This window comes from Clarias gariepinus, chromosome 8 (assembly GCF_024256425.1).
Source record: "Clarias gariepinus isolate MV-2021 ecotype Netherlands chromosome 8, CGAR_prim_01v2, whole genome shotgun sequence".
In the NCBI taxonomy this organism is placed as follows: domain Eukaryota; kingdom Metazoa; phylum Chordata; class Actinopteri; order Siluriformes; family Clariidae; genus Clarias; species Clarias gariepinus.
In genome coordinates, this window is record NC_071107.1 from 33,494,309 (window position 1) to 33,516,381 (window position 22,073).

The 22,073-nt window shown below is 37.6% G+C and overlaps 2 protein-coding genes across 4 annotated transcripts; both read right to left on the reverse strand.

The window, feature by feature from the left end:
- Nucleotides 1-4,193: 4,193 nt before the first annotated feature.
- Nucleotides 4,194-10,300, reverse strand: khdrbs1a (KH domain containing, RNA binding, signal transduction associated 1a). 3 transcript variants are annotated; one of them, XR_008361015.1, is made up of 11 exons: nucleotides 10,031-10,300; nucleotides 8,793-8,914; nucleotides 8,485-8,601; nucleotides 7,993-8,139; nucleotides 7,750-7,889; nucleotides 7,409-7,646; nucleotides 7,083-7,156; nucleotides 6,910-6,968; nucleotides 6,661-6,810; nucleotides 4,757-4,814; nucleotides 4,194-4,622 (listed from the first exon to the last, which is right to left on the reverse strand). XR_008361015.1 is itself a non-coding variant. In XM_053502516.1 (9 exons), the coding sequence occupies exons 1-9, from the start codon at nucleotides 10,197-10,199 to the stop codon at nucleotides 6,704-6,706; spliced, it is 1,173 nt and encodes a 390-aa protein (XP_053358491.1). In that variant the 5' UTR covers nucleotides 10,200-10,300; the 3' UTR covers nucleotides 5,934-6,703. The 3 variants fall into 3 exon arrangements, 1 of the variants encoding a protein (XP_053358491.1); XR_008361014.1 differs by having other exon boundaries at nucleotides 6,638-6,810; XM_053502516.1 differs by lacking the exons at nucleotides 4,194-4,622; nucleotides 4,757-4,814 and having other exon boundaries at nucleotides 5,934-6,810.
- A 1,524-nt stretch (nucleotides 10,301-11,824) lies between these two features.
- Nucleotides 11,825-22,005, reverse strand: chp1 (calcineurin-like EF-hand protein 1). Its single transcript, XM_053502848.1, has 7 exons — nucleotides 21,638-22,005; nucleotides 19,409-19,481; nucleotides 16,339-16,419; nucleotides 15,286-15,410; nucleotides 15,134-15,195; nucleotides 14,626-14,748; nucleotides 11,825-12,891 (listed from the first exon to the last, which is right to left on the reverse strand). Exons 1-7 carry the CDS (start codon nucleotides 21,702-21,704, stop codon nucleotides 12,838-12,840), a joined length of 585 nt encoding a protein of 194 aa, XP_053358823.1. The 5' UTR covers nucleotides 21,705-22,005; the 3' UTR covers nucleotides 11,825-12,837.
- Between the last annotated feature and the right edge of the window lie 68 nt (nucleotides 22,006-22,073).

Genomic DNA, 22,073 nt, shown 5'->3' on the forward strand with positions numbered 1-22,073 from the left:
TTTTCTTTTATTTGTTTTGGTTTGTATCGTGGCGGCATTAATCATTTATCTTTATCAGGAGGTACATTACCTGCTCATACAATAATAAATCTTTAATATAGTCTTGGGGTACATGTATTCGATCAGATTGTTTTTATTGAAGCAAAACACAATTATAAAGGTAAAAATATAAACAGAAAACACTAAAAATATACAAAGTGCAAAAAGTATATACATAAGGCATAAAGGAAGTTTAAACTACAAAACAAAGAGCAAACTCTAAACAGTGTGCAAGTGTACCTTGTGCGAGACCTGCACAATTAACTGATATAAATAAAAAAACGTCAACATATAATCTGCAAACTTTAAACAGTGTGCACATGTACGTAGTGCACAACGGATATCCAACACACAAATACGACAAAAATTTATTTTTAAGTAAACAGAAGAAACTGTTAACAGTGTGCAGACCTGTGGTGCAAACATTATCAAAAAACAAACGCAAAAAACACAAATGCCTATGGCATTAATCAGCAAGAGAGTTCTATTCCTGTCGGCCACTCAATTCCTGGGCAAGCATCTCCATAACATTGAGGAATGCTTGATTGAAAGCAGCCGTCTTAGGGTGTTCCTCTGCCCTCAAGGTTGGAGGTTGATGCTAATAGTGTTGGCGGGCGTGGTGGAGACGCTGCTAGCACCGCTTAGGAAGAGGAGTCGTCGTTGCATGGAGAAAGTGCAAGTGGATCGATCGTGGACAATGAGTCTGAAACGCAAAGTTTGTCTAATCAGTTGGGAATGCACAAATTACTGCAACACACCAAAAAAAAAAAAAAAAAACATGCAATAGCACAACAATAGCACTACCACTGATAAATGTTAGCTACAAGGACTTCGTGCTTCATTAGGCCATGATTTTACAGTCAAATTGCGATATAAAATAAGAACCGACGGTCAATAAAATCAGTAAAGTTAAGATTTCAAGCGTTATATAACACAACGTACCATCCTCGATCGTGTTAGAGGTATGAGGAACTCCTTGACCTTATCTACTATATGAGCCGTAGACAGGCAACATTCATAAATCTGAGCAAACACTTCAACGCACACGTGCAGCTCCACGGGCTGGTGGTGCATTTGGGTTCTCCTCCCTACCTCATCTCGTATTCCAAATAATAATAATACTATAATAATAATATACAAGAATACACATGAGAAACAGACTTATAAACTACCTTCCTCATATTTCGTTGTATAATCATGCTTTCTGAGAACTGCTTCACATCTGTGGTCTTTGTACTACACGCCACAATTCCTCTGTATTTCTTGGTTCAGAAACAGCATTTTTATTGTCAGGCCACAACTTTTCTATTGTCTGGCGATTGGGCTGGCCACTCCATAACGTCAATCTTGTTGGTCTGGAACCAAGATGCTGCTCGCTTACTGGTGTGCCTGGGGTCGTTGTCTTGTTGAAACACCCATTTCAAGGGCATTTCCTCTTCGGCATAAGGCAACATGCCCTCTTTAAGTATTCTGATATACTCAAATTGATCCATGATCCTTGGAATGTAATAAATAGGCCCAACACCATAGTACGGATCCCCATATCATGATGCTTGTGCCTCCATGCTTCATTGTCTTCACAGTGTACTGTGACTTGAATTCAGTGTTTGTGGGCCGCCTGACTTGTTTGACACCTGTTTTTCACAGAATAATTTACCTCTCCAATTGAACTCCACACTGCTACTATTTTGAACACGCCCCATTTCAATTAATGATTAAATTACACATAATTAGGTGCATCCAATCATGACTGTAGGGACTGTTGGTTTTCTATTACTCCACTACACCTACAAGTAAAATATTTACCATGAAGAAATATAATTTCTCCCAAAAACAATTATTGATCTGGTTGCTGATGTTGGACTGCTATTATTTTGAACACAACTGCATGTTAGTGTGAAAGTAAAGCTGCTGTTTGCCTGCAAATTGTTGCTCGTGAAGCTAAACAACTCAACAGCTAAACAATTTTTTAACATTATAAAGTTTACAGGTGTTTTAGAAAAGATTTTAATTACAAGAGAAAAATCTTTGTTTTCATTTGTTTTGATGCTTGAATAAACCAATTAAACAAAACACAATACACTGCAATAATGAAATGATTTTGAAATAAAACCTAAGCCCTAACCATGGAGCCCTAAGAGGCCGTTCACGTCATGTCTAAAAAGTGTATAAAACACCAGCCATGCTGCTCTTTCCTTCTTCCCGAACCTTAATCTCGGGCCAAGATTGTCATAATGATGTCCAGATATACTACAAAGGCATCACTTGTGCATATCATGTTTCTTATGTAATGGACAGCAGTGTCGGGTGTAACGCGTTACAAAGTAAGGCCTTAATCCAAGAGTACTTGGATTACTTTTTTAATGTAATGAGTAATCTAACGCCTTAGGTCCGCTATTTAAGTGAGCCAGACAGGAGTCATTTCCAGTCTGTTAGTGTGTGTGTGAGAAAGTTGTCCTGCCCCGCCCTGATAACCCGCCCCCCTCGATTATTCCTGCTGTTATACCCCTATCTCACCTGTACGGTTTGACTATGCGAGGACCGACGCGTCGGAAAGATGGAAACCTGATCACAGCCCCAAAACCTGCGGTGAATCATGGTGTACTTGCAGCCACCGAGCGGACCGCGTAGGTGAGATAGGGGTATTAGTAGTTAACAGATTACGGGCCAAACTTCGTTGAGTGATGATGGTAGAATAATTATAAAAGTCTCGACTAAAACAACATGCATGATGAATCACAAAGGAGTTTTCATTTTCTGCAATGGAAAAGTCCTCGAACTAGTTACTTTTATCAAAAATTAACACTGTAGTGTAACTGATTACTTTTTAAAAACAGTAATTTTATAATGTAATTAGTTACTTTAAAAAGTCACATCCTCCAAACAGACACTTCATTACGTTGTATTATTGCAATCCTAATTTGAGGTGTGGGCTGGGCCTGGACACAGGGCAGAACCAGACCAGAGGGCGGACTTTAAGTGCTGACATAGCTTTTATGGGTAAGCAATAGTGTCAAACCCTGTCTTCAGTTTGACTTTTTTTTTCCAAAGGCCATTTTAATCAGATCATAACAGTCCTACCCAGCTCTCTTATAAGGGTGTGAACCAGTTGTGTCTGGAGCAGTCTGATTAGTATTAAAACCCAAGTCAAAACACCACCGCCCCCTAATCTGTAGCCTACATTGCGGCTCTCATGGTCATACAAAGTGAAATCACATTTTCATAGGAACACCCCTACTGCTTGCTGAAAGCAAGAGTAGAAAGAAATCTAAAAGAAATGTCTTGATCTAAAGATAGGAATACTCTTGAATGAACTTTCTGTGCAATTCCTTGGAGTGATTCAAAGATGCTTAGTAATTTCCTGCCTGAGTAAAATCATTCACTGTTCTCTGGAAACACTTTCATATTCAATCCAACTCATCAGAAACTTATCCAACTTGTAAATTGAAATTCTAATCTCAGGATTATATCAAGTTGTCCAAATGTTACATAATGTGAACAAGAACAGGTTCACACATGGACATACACTCAATCTCACTACAGCTTATACAAAATAAATACCACAACTGCCTAAATCCAGTGGATAAAGTTGCTCATGGTTTAAAAATAGGCAAACTCTGAATTAAGTTAATTTAACATACATTTTACAAATCTCTAAGTGTTTGAGTCATCCAGGAACTCAATCCTTGTCAGATTGGGGAAGCCTGGTTGCAAACATGTAAACATTATTCACATAAATTAAGTAGCTACCTGGCCTTGCCTTGTGTATACAAACAATTATTCATCTTGAATTATTTTTGTGCAAACCTTCACAATCAGGCAAATGGTCTTCCCAGAGGCCTAATGTTAGGGCTTTTTTTTTTTTTTTTTAACCATCATTTGAAGAGTTGGACTACAAAAGTTAGGGAACAAACTATACTCAAGCTCATCCTCTCTCGTGAGGGTAAAAACTGGATACCACATGTTCTGCAACATTTCAATTCCCTCTGCAGTAAAAACAACTTTTATCCCAGTGGATGTAGCCTAGCTGCGCTTATGTAACCTCACAAGGAATGCTTTATTATTTTGTCGCTTCCACAACAATTTAATACAAGTACTTAACCTGCATCCTTTGTCTAAACATTTTTTTATTTAAAAAAAAAAAAAAAAAAATGTTTGTCACAAAAGTCATTTATTGATCACTTTATATACAAACTTATAAACATTTTCTAATGTAAAAAATATTTACCCCTTACCTATACAAAATACATTTTAAAAAATCTTTAGAATAATAAATCTGTAGGCTAGACTGCAAAACCATGAATCATTTTATAAAACTGGGCAAGCTTTAAAAAGATTAAAATCACATCTCCAGTCTTGTCCACTGCCAGAGACCAGTCCTGATGGCTTAAAGTAGGGAAGAGGGAAAAAAAAAAAAAAAAAGTTTTTCAGAGTTTTCAGATGATGTTTGGAGTGCATTCACTGTGATCAAGACCTGACCAAACAGGACTGCCATTGGCTTTAGCTTTGTGAACTTGGACATCACAAACAAAAAGCTTTTTGTGGTAGTCATAAAATGAAATTCAGGCCTGCGTGGGAAGCTTCTGAAAGCATGAACAGAAAAACATTTTATTAGGACAAAAAAAAAAAAAAAAAAAAACATTTGCCACACATCCAACACAGAGATAAATCACAATATTAACATTAGTTTTTAATTGCAATTTTACAGTTAACCTACTTTTTTTGGTCACCAGCTTGTTCCAGTCAGATAGCAGTTCATCAGATCATATCAGCATCTGTGTGATGATGGAGAACAGAAATGAAGTCACTACTTTATCCTAAACAGATCTCCGACTTTAAACCAAGCTATGCAACTCGTGCTTATTTTAATTACTTATTTGATCTATTTTTAGTGTGAACAATAATTTTTTTTTAAACATTACTATAAATTTCATTTAAATCGTAACTATTTTACATTTACTTTTTTTTTTTAAAGACATTTTAGAGCAAGAGTTGCATGTATTAACCTTTTAAATGAAGCTTCTAGATTTTGAACGTGTTTCTTATCTTTTTAAAGCAAAGAAAAACAAAAATTGTGGTGTTGAGAAAAAGACATTTAGGGCAGGTGTTACCTTTTTTGCAGCGCTTCCTAAGCCACCTTTTTTGTAGCGCCTCCTTCCCGTTTTTTGTTCTTTATTTTTTCAGCCGAGTCGAGTAAGCCTGCAAGTTTGCAAACTTCTTCACACTACACATAACATTTATCCGAGTGACATGTTGGCCACAAAATGAAGGGGGGAAAAGTTTGGGATTTTTTTTTTTTTATTATTAGAATAATTTTTTGGGTGGGGGGGGCAACACTTTATACATTTGGATGTACATGGTCTACATTTTGTTTCCGTGAGTTGTTTGTCAGTGCAATTTTGATCATACGTTACCTTGTTTTAACGAGGTATTTATTTTAGAGGCCACTCAGGCAGGACTCGCCTCACGATCCTTTTCGATAAAAGAAAAAGATGGAGTGAGCAGTACGTTTTAAAAACATCAGCACTTCCTGGGAACGCTGGTGCAGCTTTCAAGGAAGTCCCCTTTCAAGAGAAGTGACCCGTTTTGCTGTATTGTGTATAAATCATTGAACTGGAAGATTGACATTTATTTCAATTCAGGATAAACAAAATGGGGCGTATTTGGCATTTTATTTTTTTTGTTTTGCTTTTTAAGTTTACTGTGACACAAACAAAACAGTCTACGAATAAGAAGTTAACTGGATTAATTAACAACGATTCATACACAATATTTTTAAATTCAGTGAACAGACGATGGACATGAATTAAATCTGCATGCAAGTTTTGAAAACAAAACTAGTTAGTAAAAGGCATTTATGTACTGAAAACTTAAAGAAAAGCAAAAATACCAGGTTTTGTTAGCTGGAAAACAAGACTGCGCTTTATTGACTGAAATACTACAGAAAAAACATGTTTAGTTCCCTATTTAGGCAACGAACACAAGTATTTTGGTGAAAAAAAAAAATCTATAGACAGCAAAATAAAACGATTAGCCATTGGTAACTTATATACAAGTTTAAACTGGCCACATTTTTTCCATTACAAAGAGAAAGTTCATAAATCAACGGGATTTGACTTTTTTTTTATCCTTTTGAACAAAATACTGCGCCTGAAATTGAACATTTTATTTCTTCAGAGTAAATTCTGGATTCAGTTCAACTTGTCAAATAGCTCACTCGTCTATACCCGTCAGGTTTAAGGTTGGCTTTTAGTGTTAGGGATTGTACAGCGGCTTTTAAACACTTTCATAACCGTTGAATCTTTTTTTTCCGAAAGGATCACAATACACTTTTTGCGCAAAAGTTGATTGACTATTTGTAGGAATCAACCAGGCCTTTACTTTTTATCCAAAATAACTACATATTCAAAAATAAATGAAAATCTCAGCACGCATACTGCACAAGCCAACAAACGCAAAGATGAAGCGCTAAAACCAAACTCTGAGCATATTACTTAATGCAGCAAGGGGAAAAAAAAAGCTTTTACCAGAATACTATTAAAATAATATATTTATAAAAAACAAAAACAAGGACAAAATATCAATGTCTAAAAATTACTTTGAGCTGTTAAAAGGAGTTACAATTGGAGGCGGTTGCCCTGGCAACCCGAGTGAGTGTCACGTCTCAGAATCTTCCATACGGGTGTTCACGGTAGTTGCCTTTATTCTGGCGGGCAGGAGGAGCTTTGCCTCCGCCGCTGCCCCAAGCAGCACCCTCCCAATCGTCTTCAGCTACAGCAGAAAATTGGGGGGGAACAAAAAATAACATTAACTCTTGGGACAATCATCCATGGTCTTACTAATAGACAAAAATGCTAATAACCATCTTACCGTACGATTCGTAGTTCTCCTGAGCCTCACCATGGCCGTAGTCATAGTATTCAGTTTCCCTACAAGAAAAATAAATATTTATTATAGCAAACAGAGATAACATCCTTCCCTGCTATAAACTGCTAAAACACTGAAAGCTCAAAAACTAACAAAATAAAGTATGATGGACTTACCCCTGTGGTGCTGACTGGCTGTAATAGTTTTCATAACCTTCATAAGGAGTTTCGGCGTAGTTCTCTTCATATGACTAAAGAAAAAGCAAGTTATCATTTAAAAACAAGAGTCAGTTTTAATATACAACTCCGGGCACAAACAATGGAATCAACACATTGTTTATTTATTCATGACTTAACAGCAGGGAAAAAAACTGTTAAAAATAAACCAGTATAAATATAACGCGCAATAAAATTGAACAGACTTGTTACAAGTTAATTAAAAAAAAAACATCAACTTGTGATGTAATGTCCTGCACATGGTAACTAACGAGGGTTTGACTCACGTATTCCTCATACGACTCTGGCGCTTGATGCTGCTGATGAGAGAGCGCGGGTGCAGGTGCCATCCTCTGTGAGGCAGCTGGGGGGCGGGAGCGTCCAGCAGCACCTCCACGATTAGAAGAAGCAGACGGGTGTCCGCCCCTGCCCACGGGTGCTCCTCTAGCTGCTCCACCTCTTCCTGGGCCTCCTCTGGGGGCACCGCCACGAGGGGCACCACCACGAGGGAGCATGCCGCGACCCCTGATGGGGGAGAAAAAAAAAGGGTAAATCATACTAAGGTCTATCACACACGTATGATCAAGGAAAGAGGAGGAAAAACAAAAATTCCGCTATTATCGTGTACCTGGCTCCGGGCATGGGAAGTGGTGGGCCACCGCGACCCCGGCCAGGGCCTCCACGGCCGCGTGTGGGCGCATCCTGGGCACCATTCAAATATCCCACATCCATGAAAGGATCCTGGTGCATCTCTTCCATATTGTCCACCTGAAACAAAGCAAAACAATGCTTATATTACATCTAAAGACAAAGATTAAATCTAAAAACGCACCTTGCTAAATAGTGGGGGGGAAAAGGGGGGGGGACTTACAGGCATGAGGAACTTCTTGACCTCTTCCATAGCGTGAGCCATACGAAGGTAACATTCAGGGATCGGCGCAAACACTTCAATGTACACATGCAGCTCCATGGACAGGTGAGCGTATTTGGGCTCTCCTCCCTTCCTAAGCTCTTCTTCCTAAAAAATAAATACAAATATAAACACGAGCACAAGACATTAACCTACCTGCTTCTTTTATGACCATAAGCAGGTTTAATTAATATAATTCAGCTAAACAGTACCCCCTAGTGGCTGAAATAAAGCATCACAAAACGCAACTAGTTTTTTTTTTTATTTTAAGAAAAGGCACCATGCTGGACAATAATTTTTTTAAAACCACCATTAGAGCAGGACTGCTCTTTATTTAATTTTTAAATTCTATATACTTTTATTAATTAATAAATATTTTGAATAATTTATCAATACACTACAAAAATCTTTTTCATCCCTGTCCTGTTTATCTGAATTAGTAATCAGTTTTACCTTGTTCTTGTCCCTCATTGAGCCCTTGCCCAGGACTGAGATCTTTGCCCCAGTTTCCTCCTGCAGTCTTTTGATGGTGCTGCCCTGGGGTCCGAGAATCTTCCCCACAAAGTTGAACTGAAAGACAAAACAAGAAGCAGTATAGAATTCAGGAAAGGAAGAAAAAAAAAAAAAAAAAAAAAAAAAATCACACTAAAACACTGAGACAATCGTAAACAATTAAAACCTCTCCCTACAGGGACAAACAGTACGGAGAACGATAATGAAAATTAGTTCTGTATAGAACTAATAAGTTTGCATCCACTCACCCGAGGATACTGCTTGACAGGAATAAGCACTCGTTCTTTCACCCGGACGTTTTTGGCAGTAAACAGATCCAGGTACGTCTCGCCATCTTTTTTCGGCTCACCTTTCTGAATCCGTTCAATCTCTGTATTTAAAAAATTATTATTATTTTTTTAAATGGTGCAAGCACCGAATAATTCAATAAGACGCATTGCGGTAAATTAAACACTATTAAAATGAAATTAAGTTAAGTTACGTGAAAGCCATTGTGGTGACAGTGTCATAACCAATTTTATCTTTGTTGAACCAGGGGCAAATGTACTTTCAAATGATACCTAGACAAACCTTGGTGATCCCGTTACTGAACTTGGTTAAAAAATCATCAAATTAAAAATTATTACAATGGCCATCTCACACCTAACCATCTTTGTATAATACTGAGCAATATGACGACAATTGCAATGCAAAATGATATAATTATAATACTGGCATACTGTATATAACAGTACATCATACAATTTTTCTTTTCCTGAAGTGAGCAGTGGACGGCTTGAGTCATGTAGATTGGTATGCTTTACTGTTTATTGTGTACGCGTGTCTCAAAAGGTCTGCCAGACAACTTTGTCCCCGAATTATGAACACGCTCTTGGAATGGAACTCGTCCGTATGTCGGGGACTAAATATCTGTCCGCCTACAAATGCACACCAACCTACACCATGCAGCATAATACCAATATTTATAGGTACAGAACTATCTGCAGACGCTAAACTGCATTTCGCTTCAGTACTATACAATTACAAAATTTTATTCATCCACCGCGTTAGACGTGTGTGCGCTCGCGCGCACACCCTCCTCCTCGCCCCCCACCCCTCACCTTCCATTGTGCCTTGAAAATGGTGCGCGCGTGCACGACAGCCGAAAAACGCCAAAAGACGTTGATTAGTAACTGGACCTCGATTACGTCACAGTTATCACACAGAACATTTACCCGTTTTCACGTGGTGTGAAAATTTACCCAGATGTCGAAAAACGTGAGCACGCACACCAGAGCTCTTTGTTCCCCGGGAACGCGCAGACAATGCTAACATGCTAACGGATAGTCGTCGACTAGCCGGCCTAGCTCGCGCGGGTTAGCACGCGCTCCCAAGTTGTAGGCATTATCTGGCAAAGTCGCAGCTCAATGAACTCGCTTTAAAATTAGGAGTAAATATACATATACATACATACACACATATATATGTATTTACATATAAAACGTACCTGCAGCGAGCAGTTTCATGGCGTGAGTGAAAGACGCGTCCAGGCTGTCCTTCTCCGCCAGCAGCTCCGGCAGGTATTTACTCTCGCTCTCCACCATGTTGGGATTGTTATTGCTGTTGTTGTTGTTCGGTTTCTTTCCTTTGATGCTGTTGTTACGGTTCGCATCCATTAATCCTGTGTGTGTGGTTTAGCGGAGCGTAGAGAAGCACGGAGGATGTGTGCAGCTTCTCTCTAACAACGGTGGTCGTTGCGTCTTTTCCCCTACCCGTATTTAAAGAAGCCCCGCCTGCTGTACGATGATTGGCTTAACAACGCCTTCAATAAAAACGAATCCTATGATTGGATACTTTATGAAGAAACAGCCAATCATAGCATCGAATGCGGGACTTCTCTTAAACCTAACACCGGAACAGGAAATTACGTTGTCAAGGGAACGGGGGTTTATCCGTTCTTGAGCGAAATGCGGAATCAAACATGGCGGCTGTTATGGGTTTAATTTTATTCAGATTTTATGATGCTGGAGTTGTAAACGATTTTATATTGTGATGCCAAACAAGGCAAAAAACAAAACTTAATAATAATAAATCCCTCACTCTTATAGTATTACATTATATAGTCATAGGATGTAGTGAGAGGACGTCTTGTGTCCAAATTAAATCACACCCTGATATACAGTTAAATACATTGACCAGCCATTGCATTATAACCACCGCTTAATATTGAGTATGTACCCCCTTTTGCCCCCAATTCGAGCTGGCAAAACCAACAACAGAACTGGATGCCTTTCTATGCTGTAGCATTACAGTTCACCTTACTGGAATGTAGAATATAGACGCCCAGATCTGTTCCAGAATAACTTCAACGTACCTGTCAAGACACGGTTTTAAACTTAACCTCTGAGATGAACTGGAATGCTGACCGCCCCCCAGGCTTCCCCACCCAGAATCAAAGCCCTAACCCCAACTAGTGCACTTGTGAATTGTAGAGTTTGCAAATCCCCACACCCAACTTCTAAAATCTAGTGGAAAGGCTTTGACAAGGCTGGTGGTCATTATGGTGGTAAAGTAGGGTCTATCTGTGGAACAGGATGTTCAACAAGCACATGACCTCATGATGGTCAGATGACCACAAACTTTTCGGCCATTATTGCACAGTATTACTCGTGCATTGCATGCCCTTGGTGGTTTTAGTATTTACATCTAATGTTTTCCCCCACACTGGTACCAAAATAGATGTTAGTGTTCCATATACTATATGTTTTAACTCTATTACATTTCACTCATTCAGGTCATGAACACATTAACAAAACATGTATTTAAAATTATTAATTAAAATCACTTTAGAGCTGTTTACAAGAAGTGAAATATGTCTCAATACACCTTTTAAAAAGACTTGAGCAAAATGTCCTCTAAGAAGGTGGTCTAATAATCATTCCAGAAATTGTGCTGCTTAATTGACAATCACCTGTAAATTGTCCCATTGATTCACAACAGAAGCATGGCTCTTTCCATGGGTCATTTTATAAAAGTTGTCAGAGAGTTATCTACCCCGTGTCTCTTAAAGACAGCTGCACAAGTTGTTCCAGGTTTATTGTGCACTGTTTTGCACCCACAGCGATGCATAAAAGACCTGATTGAGCTGTGAATTAAAATTAATTTAAACAATACCATAAATTTTTATTTAATTGTAATTCTTGTGCACAAAAGCATTATGTAAGTGAGGATTATTTTAAATTCTCAATTTTAGTTTTTTTTTTTTTATTGGAAAAGAGGAAAAATATACAAACCACCAATATGGCACTTGAAATTTTATTTGACCAAAATCACATGTTCTTTCTTTCCCCAGAACATTTGTATGACAGAATATATACCTAATAAATCCCACTGAGTAGTAAAAGAATGAAGCTGATTGACTCCATTAAGGTTACAAATCCAGAATCATTATCAGCGACTATCCAGAACATTACACAGACAACGAAAGAGAATTTCCATAATCAGCAGTGATGCCAAGTTTATATTTGCTAAAGCAGGTAGTGTATGCAATATAAATAAACAACATTTGATCACTTAAGGCAGTCAAAAAAAAAAATAGCACACATTAACAGTGTTGTTTAGTATGAATATATTAGATATACAAGTAATATATCTAATATGTCTCTTTGTCTTAATGACCAACAAAAAGTAAAGCTGAAAGCTTTGGAATGCTTTCAGGAAATTCGACTGGAGAAAAGACTCCAAGGTAAGCCTTTATTGCAATACTTTCCTTTGCTCATCTCGTCTGCGCTATATTCAAAAACATGATTAGGGATTGTTTCTGAAGTTCTCAAACTCCAAAGATCAACAACAACAACAAAAAAAAAGACAGTAAAGTGTCAAGTTAGAGGTGGTTTTAGAAAGTCAATGGTAAGTTGATTAAGACATACACTATATTAAAAGCAACAGATTTGGCTCTGAATATAAAAACCCACAAGATGTGTTCAAAGTACTCCATCACTATGTTGCACAGAATAACAAGTGGAATCATCCAGAATAAATAAAAGAATACAGTCAGACTGACCGAGTCGACAACTGAAGGCACATGGATATTCCGTTTGATCCAAACAACAATGTGAGTGTGATTGCAAGCAAAGATTCGATAGAAGAAATAAATAATAAAAAAATATATATAGAGAGAGAGACAAAACTACTACGGCTGTAAGACGAGAGATCGGAGCCGAAGAGGCCGAAATGCAACAGACCAGCAGCGGGTCCCACATGGCGTGAATGGCCTCGATTTAGAGTTCAGTCCAGCAGGGAAGCGAATGGTGATCAGTGCAAGAAGCGAATGCTCATCTTCTGCTCGACATCCACTTTCTCTAACACCTGGAACGAGATAAACAGACATCATGTACATGCATCAAGTGAGGTCACGTCACATAATCCATGTCAACACCACAAGTGAACTACATGTTAGAACAGATAACACAATTATTCTCAATAGAGTTTTTAAACAACAAGGTTATATTTCAATTCCAAATTAGAACATGAAGCGAGGTCATACTGTATGTGCGAGGTGACAAAGGGTTCATACAGATGTCTCCAACAGTTAAGGTTCCCCCAACCATCCACTTTGTTTGCATGTACAAACAAAAACAATTGGATTTTCACCCACCCATTTCTTAGAATTCTCTCAGAGAGCTCCTATCTTAGCCTAAAAAGTTCTAGCTGGGAGTCTTAAACTAAAAGTGATTTAGAAAACATCTTAAAGCAACGCTGAAGAAGGAAAGTACAAAAACCTTTATCGTAGTGAGGAGGTGTGGTCGACCCCATTGCTAGGGATGATGCAGCAATTCAAGGACAGTGATTCTTTGATAAAAAATAACCTCTGACCTCTGTAAAGGTCTCGAAATGCGCTCTTTGTGAAAATAGAAAATATGATAAGAGAATAGTCAGTGAAATCATCGTGTTTGTATATAATGAAATTGTATAATCATGACTACAGGCTACTTTATGCAAAGTTTCTGTTATAGGCTAAATATATACTTGTTAATTAAAACAGACAAATGTTGAAAATGTTGAAAATGACTTTTGAAGCAACTAATTTCCACACAGTAGTTACTATATTTAAGTTCTTACATTTATTTACCAAATTGATTTTATTACTTGTGATCCATTTCAGATTGATGGGAGCGAAATGGCTCACCTTTCACCAATTTACATGACTGCAGAACAGTGTGTTTAAGTTGCACTTTTAAATGGTATGAAGCCAACAATCCAAGAGAGATGGAAGGAAGTAAAAGAACAAGAAAACCAGATTAGACAGAAGAGCAGTGTTTACTTTTAGCTTTACGTTCAGTTAAAAAATATTTCTTCTTTCCACCATTTTGTACTCTGAAACTCTTTATTCTCTTAAGTCCTCTCCTCTACTCTTAACATTTTTTAAGAGCACATTTACACATTTAATCCTATATTTAAGGAGAAATTCTAAGAAAATGTCATAATTATAAAAAAATTTCTTAGAATTTCAAAACTAGGAGCAACTTTTGGGCTTAAGAAGCTTTGTGAATACCGGCCCAGATCTTTTTAAAAAAAAAAATCTGAGGTGTATTTCAGCCAGAGCATTAACAGATGCTTTGGTGAACCCTGACACCTGCGTTACCTTGTTAAAGAATTATTTAAATATATTCAACCTTGATGGCAAAGTTAAATTATTATTTTTTTTTTATACTTTATTTACCTATAGCATTTGTATATGCCTAACCAAAGCACAGGGCAAAGTTTCTTGCTTTTTATTTACTATTTTTCAAAACTCTAAACTACTCTGTAACTAAAATTAGTTACAAGCAAACACTATTTTTATACTATATATTATGATTAAAACGTGTGCTATGACGATGCTATTAGATGCTTAATATGACTTATATTACCAATAATATTCGCCAGGGCGCGTGTGTTCCGCTTTTTAAAATATTTTTGAGCTTTTAAATGCCTTAAGGGTTAAACAAGAGAAGCTCCTTTTAAATCACAACTACAGCTCAGTTGTTGATAAAATCAGACTGAAGTGCTGACATGGATTTTCATTCGGTCGTTTGAAAGCTGATTCTTGTGCTGCGTCACCTTGATGAACTCGGTGAAGGAGATGCACATGTCTCCGTTGGTATCGGCTTCCTGAATGGTCCGGTCTGCGATGCTGCCCAGCTGCTCGTCAGAAATATTCACACCTACCATCATCCGCAGCACCTGAACACACGCGTGCACACACACAAACAGGAGAAAATCTCATGAACTTTGTAGCGTGGTTAGGTTGATTACTCGCCAGTTACTGGTCCTATTAACATTAAGAGGAAATAAAAAGAGGCTGATCAAGGAAGGACTGTTTATAGGTGATATAACATAAAAACGATAAGAACGAACATTAAATGTAACTATAAACTGATGAAAAGTGCACGTCATTGTTTAAATACCCAAACCCAAGTTTTCTATTCAATATCAGGTTAATATTTGATTTAAGATGTCCGTGAACTGTGTGGATAAAGGAGTGTCCGAGCGCAGTCGTTCTATCCCCAACCTCTGACACAAGCTTACAAGAAAAAAAAAAAATTGAGCATTATGGTAATATACTCACCTGGAGCAGCTCATCTCGAGAGATTTTATCATCTCTGTCCAGGTCATAGAGACGGAAGGCAACTGAAAAAAAAAAAAGACAACATCTCAAAAAAAAAAAAAACTAACTTTCTTTAGTAATGTTAACACCCATCATCATGTATGCAGACTCACAGAGCAGTTTGTTGCTCCTGCTGTTGAGAGGTTCGATGTTGGGGTCTTTGTTCTTCTCGTTGTCTTCGACGGGCCGGAAGTGCGCTAACGTCCTCATAAAGCCTCGGAAGTTCACCTGATCCTCCCTATAAACAAAAGGTACACAAAGGCAGACATGAGCAACCACATCATCATCGTCATCATTGTCATGCTGAGCCTAGAAAAGTCTGATTTATATAAACAACGCACCACCCTTAACATTCTCTTATGGAAAAAAAGGCCCTATGCAATGGTTATTTGTACACGCCCAGCCTTAGCTTCTAAAAGCAAACCACTAGCTCTAGAAGAAGTAATAAAACATGTGCACTAGAGCCAACACCTACAATTACACCGCCTACGCTCCGGTCTTTCTAGGAATGTAATGATACGGTTTCTAAAACCCCTGGCTTGAACTAAAAAAAAGAAAAGAAAAAAAAAAAACTGAGTGAAAAGAGACAGAACAACATGTCTTAATAAAGAGAGTCACTCTTGTCCCCGATGTCCGAGACATGTTGCATACTGTAACAACAATGGAATCTTTCTGCACGCAGTCTAAGAGAGGAGGGGTATTAGAGCGCGCGCACACACACACACACACACACACACACACACACACACACACACACACACACACAGCTTTAATAGCCGTTCAATGGCATCACCCATCATGCTTGTTTTATGTTTATAAACATTTATTAATATTAGATATGTGAACTATGGCCAAAGTAATACACTGATCCGACAGCGGCAGCCTGTCAGTAGCCAAGATAAAGGTCTTTTGCACAATATGTGGCATTTTGCAAGATGATTTTCACCCCGACTCCATGTCCAAAAAAAACATTCACATTGTTTACAGTGTAACCATGTTGAATCATATTCGTGAATCTGAATCGGACATCGGTTTCACTGAAAAGAACAGCATGTTCTAACAGGTCATTCGTCTCAAAGCGTAAAAAGTTTAATCCTTTTTTTGTAAACATTACATATACACTTGAATGAGACACAATTCCTTAAAAATAGCAGCACCGTCCTCACCCCTCTGAGAAGAAGGCATTGATTATCCGATCACCAAGAGGGTTGATGGCCAGCTCTGGGATTCTCTGGAAGTCTTCACGGCTGAACAAAGAAGAAAAAGAGAAAGTTTCATAGGTTTTTCAACATCCTTGTCTCTTCATGATGCCTTGATTTAGATCAGAGCACTACATCGGGTAAAACATTGGAACAACGCCACTTAAATCAAAAGCGTTCCTTTTTTTTGTCTCATTGACCTCAAGACAGGATGAAATTGTGGTGAAAGAGCAACTGTTCATGGCTGCTATGTAATAAGAGTAATAAGAGGTAAGAATAACTTATTTCCTAGCACTAAATGTAAGTAAAAAAAACACATGTTGATTGCTTTTCTTTTACATTAGGTTTTAAAACATTGAATTACACATATTAGAGTAAACCTTTCCCTGCACTTTGTCCTGCGAGACTTTCATCTTCAGATAAGTGTATTTTCACACAATCGAGGCTCATGTTGTGGCAACTATCCGCTGACCAAGTCACCTTCAACTTGTGCAAGTTAAAGGTGTGGGATATTACAGACAATGTAATGTGTATGTCCTGACCTAAGGACACGCAGCTTCAGATTCTGTTTACTTCTGAAACAATCTCAGTGTCACACTACCGGGTCTGTCAGCGTATTTTCATTGTAAACAACTTTATAAACATGTAGTCTAAAATTAACTGGCCACACATAGCTGCACTCAAAACTGTTTAGAGAGTAAACAGAATAACATACCCGGGTATGTACTGTTAAATAAAATGATTCACTTTACACGAGTTGTCTGAGGTCCTAGAGGATGTGAAGCATCTGATGTTTGTGTGCACTTTTCTGGCAACAAGCCAGATCTCAATTTCGCGCTCAGTGCAATTGCTCCAAAGACAGAACTAAACAAGAGCAACCAGAGCCGAGGCGAAATAAAAACTAAATAATAGTAAAAACAGACAAAAAAAAGATGAAGTTGTACATTTTTTAATACGCGCTTACGAGTTTGCAGTAGAAATCTGCTTAATAAACGCGACCTCCCACCTTTTCCTTATTCCGCACACTTCATTGTAACATGAAATTTTTTGCTCATTACAAAATTGAACAGATGGCGCTGTACATTTTTAAAAAAGAAATTCGCCTATGAGTGTGCAATAAAATCGCACGTGCGAAACTGCGTTGCGGGCACATCTAGTAAATATAAAAACTTGTGCTTAAGTTTTCAAAACATCACAAAGCAATAATTGTTTTTTTTGTTCTGCCGATTTTTTGTCACTCTCCAGTCCTGTAGATGGTGCTATTGAAAATAACCAACTGACAAAAGTTGGAGGAGAAGTGGAACTCTTACACAATGCTGAAGATGCAAGCAGTTTGCATTTTTAAAAACAAATTATCATTTAAAAATTTACCTAAAAAAATCAAAAACTAATTCTAAATCGAAAAACTGACCGATAGAAGATGGTTCAAATTGCATAATCGATTTAATTACACAGTTTTAGCAATAAAATGAGTAAGCTTTAATATTATTTTAAAATGCCAGCCTGTAGTGCGAGCGATTATAAAGATTTTGTACTCGAATAGTAATATTGATCTTGCTAAACAAACCCAGACTGAATTAATAAAATAATGAGTGAGTGATTCACAGCTACACGTGAGACAGGTTACACACCGAGCTGCGTTTGACCATGTAGATGTTCATGAGTCACTCTCTGCAGAAGATCACCACATGTTATTATTAATATGACTAAGATTATTTAAATAGCCATAAATATTCCTGGGTTTCTTTAAGATTTGTTTATGTTCTCACATCTCACACTCTCATAGTAATAATAATAATAATAATTTCAAATTTTAATTATAAATACATTTTTCATGTAAGTGGGAATTGTGATCTCATGTCTATCAAATATGGCCTAGGATCAACACGAAGCCTTGATATTCAAGGACAGAAGTCTGAGAAGGAAACAAATCTCACCGGTCTGTGTACCTTTTTTTTCCCTCTAACCTTGTTCGCCGAAGGCGTCTGCACTCGGATTACACAAAAATGTAAGTGAGATAAAAGGATGATCCAGAGGTCAGCTCTCGGTGTGACTCAGCGCTTCTTCGCCTAGATTTTCACCGGGTTTCATGAAAGACGTCTTTGACACCGAGCGTGGCTCATGATTCATTCACATGTAAGAGTTATTCATTTCACAGACGCTTCGACACACCAAGGGGCAAAAGAGGCCAGAATCCAACCCAAGCATAAAGCTGCTACAGAAAGATTAACTCAAGCACAGGAAGGGAAGACTTGTGCAACAGCAATTCACATTTCCTTACTGCCACATTAAAGCTTAACATTAGGAAATGTTTACACAAATATCTCCTCACTCTCTTATACCACGCATCAACATCGACACATACACCGTTGATGTATGTGTCAAACATAAAACAAACTCACATTTCAATCCTATTTATTTCATCAATAACAAAATAATAACGGTCTTTACATGCTCATTAAAGTGTCATACGTACAGCAACTTGTGCCTGATTAGTAACTTGTAAAACAACATTGTCCTTTTTTAGTCTCTGGATGTGAAATAAAAAGAATAATTCATTTCGCAATTACTGATAAAAGGAATGATCCCTAGATCCCTAGAATAAAAAAAGTCAAAAAAAAAAAAAAGAATTAAAAAAATCTTTCTAGCAAAGTGTCCATCTTTTAATGAGTTACTGAGACGATAGTCTGAGGCTTTTGTGCCAAGGAACGTGACCAAGAACCGCATACTTTGACGTTTAATTAGTTTTCGCGTGCTTTGTTGTTTAAGATTTGGAAGCTTGTGGTCATAAACGTGTATAAAGTTATTCAGAGTCTAAAGAACAATAGTGACACTAGAGTTTAACAGGTATACAAAAAGTGGCCTAAATGACAAGTCTTTATTTTGTAATGAAGGTGTAGCTGCTTTAAACTGGTTAGTTTCCGAGTTTTTGGAAGTGAACTCTGGTACACTCACTTCTCCTTGTCTCTCTTTTTTTTTTGTTCTGTGATCTGTATCAGTTTACACTTCTTATCTGTGTGTGTGCGCGAGTGCGTACCTGAGAGCGCCGTTCTCGCCCTTGTCCAGACTGTGGAATCGGCTGTAGAGTCGAGTGATCTGACTGTGCGAGACTAAAACAGACACAGATTTCATCATCATCATCAGCCCTAAAGCTATAAACACATGGCTGGCTGATAACATTCGATCCCACAACAATTTTTGGTTGTTGTTTTCACTCAATGATATACCTTACCGATTTATAAGACCAGATTTTCATATGTATAAATAACATTATTAAATCACTGTACAACTGATTTAAGAAAAAACATATAAACAAATATAAAAAACTGAAGAAAAAAAGTACTCACAGAGTGGCTGAAACTGTGACGTAGAAAATCTAAAGCCTTGTGTTTTCTTAATGACTGGTCATGTTGTGAGTCAGGTTGCGTTACACTACACTCTGTAAACCAGGATTAGCCTTGTCTGGCCTGTTCTTAAAGTGTCTCTGCCGAGATGGACAAACTGCACAATATGGGTGGAACGCAATTATAGATAACGCGTCTGCTATAGAGAAGAATGCAGGAGAAGCGGCATACATTGTATGTGTCTGAGTAATGACGCAAAAAAAACCCACTGCAGTGTGAAGATCACAGGGTAAAAAAAAAAAAAAAAGGAAGTAAAAATAAGGGAAGATACCCTAGGTAGTGCTAGCTTACCATTGAGGAGGGCATGTTTAAATCCCAGATCACAAAACATCTTAAATTTAAAACCTTTTATGATGTTAATATTTATAACTAATGTACAGTACACAATGTATAGCAACAAAGAGTCTTGATTTTATATAATTAGATTTTTTATTTTATCTGATGGCATGGTGGCTGTGTGGTTAGCATCGTCGCCTTGGTTCGATTCCTGCCTCTGTGTGCATGGAGTTTGTATGTTCTCCTCGTGGTTGATGGGGTTTCTTCTGTTTTTCTTCCCACAGTCAAAAGACATGCAGATTAGGCTAACTATCATTCTCAAAATGTCACGAATAGTGTGTAAATAAGTGTGTGTATATGTGTGTACCATGCGGTGGCTTGGTACTATAAAAAAAGAAAAGAAATGGCATCAAAGTTGGCGGATATTCAACACTTGATACGCATGATACGCATGCATGTTAAGAAAGCTTTCGTGATGTACGCATGATCGTCACGTGACGATCCTATACGTAATAATATGTTATACAAATACAAAGCAAGAGTAGAAGGCAATAATAAACATCTTTTAAAATGGAGAATTACTAATCAAGGAAGGAACAGTATATTTTTTTTCCTTTTGAAGAAGGCTGAACTGGAAAGTTGGCTTTAAATGTTAAGTAGCTGATATGAGAGAGAGAGATCTATAGGTGATGCAACTTTGAGAACTCCAACTAAAGACGCAAAGCAGGACTGAGAGTAAACGTGACGGATGCATTTGACATTTTTAAAGCTAGTCTGGAAAATGCGCCAAAAACGTTGTAAAGATGAAGGAGAATGAGATCTACAGTTGGCGGTAATCTAACCTATTGATTCCAACTGGCGTTGAACAACAAAGAAAAAGAAGACGATACAAACGAGCCGTATTGACCTTGAAAAAACAAACATAAATAAATTATATTTTATGATAAAGATGTAAAAAAAAATTTCATTTACATTGTAAGATTTTTCTTATTTTTGTTACCCCCTTACAAAAAAAAAAGTTACCAAATTTTTTTTTACCAAAAAAAAAAAAAAAAAAAAAATATCCCTAACAGGATATATATTTTTTAAATCACCAAAAGAGACATAATATATCACCCATGCTCATTTAATAGATGTTCGCCAACAATCATTAAAAGTTTACTAGGTTTGTAAACCAGGAAGAAATCAGAATTCTGAGTGAAACTCCAGCAGCGATGACATTAAATCAAACTAATGCAGTCTGAGTAGAGCTTCATCTGTTCACTCTGTCCCACATTAACCACAGGGACATCTGGTTATTACAATTATACTCTCTAGATAACACTATGCATTATGTATTATTATGGACCTGAAAAAAAACAAAAACTTATTTTACACTTAAACCAGAAGTCTTTAACAGCAACACTACTGTAAACACTTAATAATGGGGTGGAAATTGTCCAAGTGAAATATAACAACAAATATGTGTGTTAAAACTCAATATATAGTTAAAGTGTGAGTCAGAAACTCTGGGCTTTGAGTAACTGGGTGTAGAAATGATAGAAAAGGTTAAAGTCAGTGAGCTTAGCCACTATTTTTCAACTTACATCCGGTTTCCTTCTTAATTTCCTCGATGTCCTCCTCCCTCAGTAAAGACGATGCTCTGGACCCCATGTCTCCTCTCTGCTTCGCTCTGTCACCTTTAATGTTATTATTATTACTTATTTGCTAACACAACCGTCCTGCTTAGCCGGCTAAGCTAACGGTTTTCCACACACGCGAAATGTACAAGTCACTAACTGTACAATGAAACACACGCAACGCGAGATAATTACGCTAGAGTTTTTCTAGACGCTTCTAGAACACTGGCTGGTGGGTTCTGTTATAACAAATGTATCACATTTAAGCTAAATTCCGCCGAACCGACCAGCACCCTGAGAGATTACAGACAGAATGTACTAATGTACCTAAACGACTCGGTTTCTTGGTCACATCCCCCCGCCTCTTCAGTTCTGATTGGCTGAGATAACTATAACTTAGCCT

Coding starts and splice junctions, on each gene's coding strand:
- khdrbs1a (XM_053502516.1), bottom strand. CDS start 10,199: ATGGATGCGAACCGTAACAACAGCATCAAAGGAAAGAAACCGAACAAC. Junction 8,915..10,030: donor CATGAAACTGCTCGCTGCAG/GTACGTTTTATA, acceptor TTTTAAATACAG/AGATTGAACGGATTCAGAAA. Junction 6,969..7,082: donor AGCCAGTCAGCACCACAGGG/GTAAGTCCATCA, acceptor TTTTTCTTGTAG/GGAAACTGAATACTATGACT.
- chp1 (XM_053502848.1), bottom strand. CDS start 21,704: ATGGGGTCCAGAGCATCGTCTTTACTGAGGGAGGAGGACATCGAGGAA. Junction 15,196..15,285: donor CAGGAGCAACAAACTGCTCT/GTGAGTCTGCAT, acceptor TTTTTTTTTCAG/TTGCCTTCCGTCTCTATGAC. Junction 14,749..15,133: donor CTCGAGATGAGCTGCTCCAG/GTGAGTATATTA, acceptor GCGTGTGTTCAG/GTGCTGCGGATGATGGTAGG.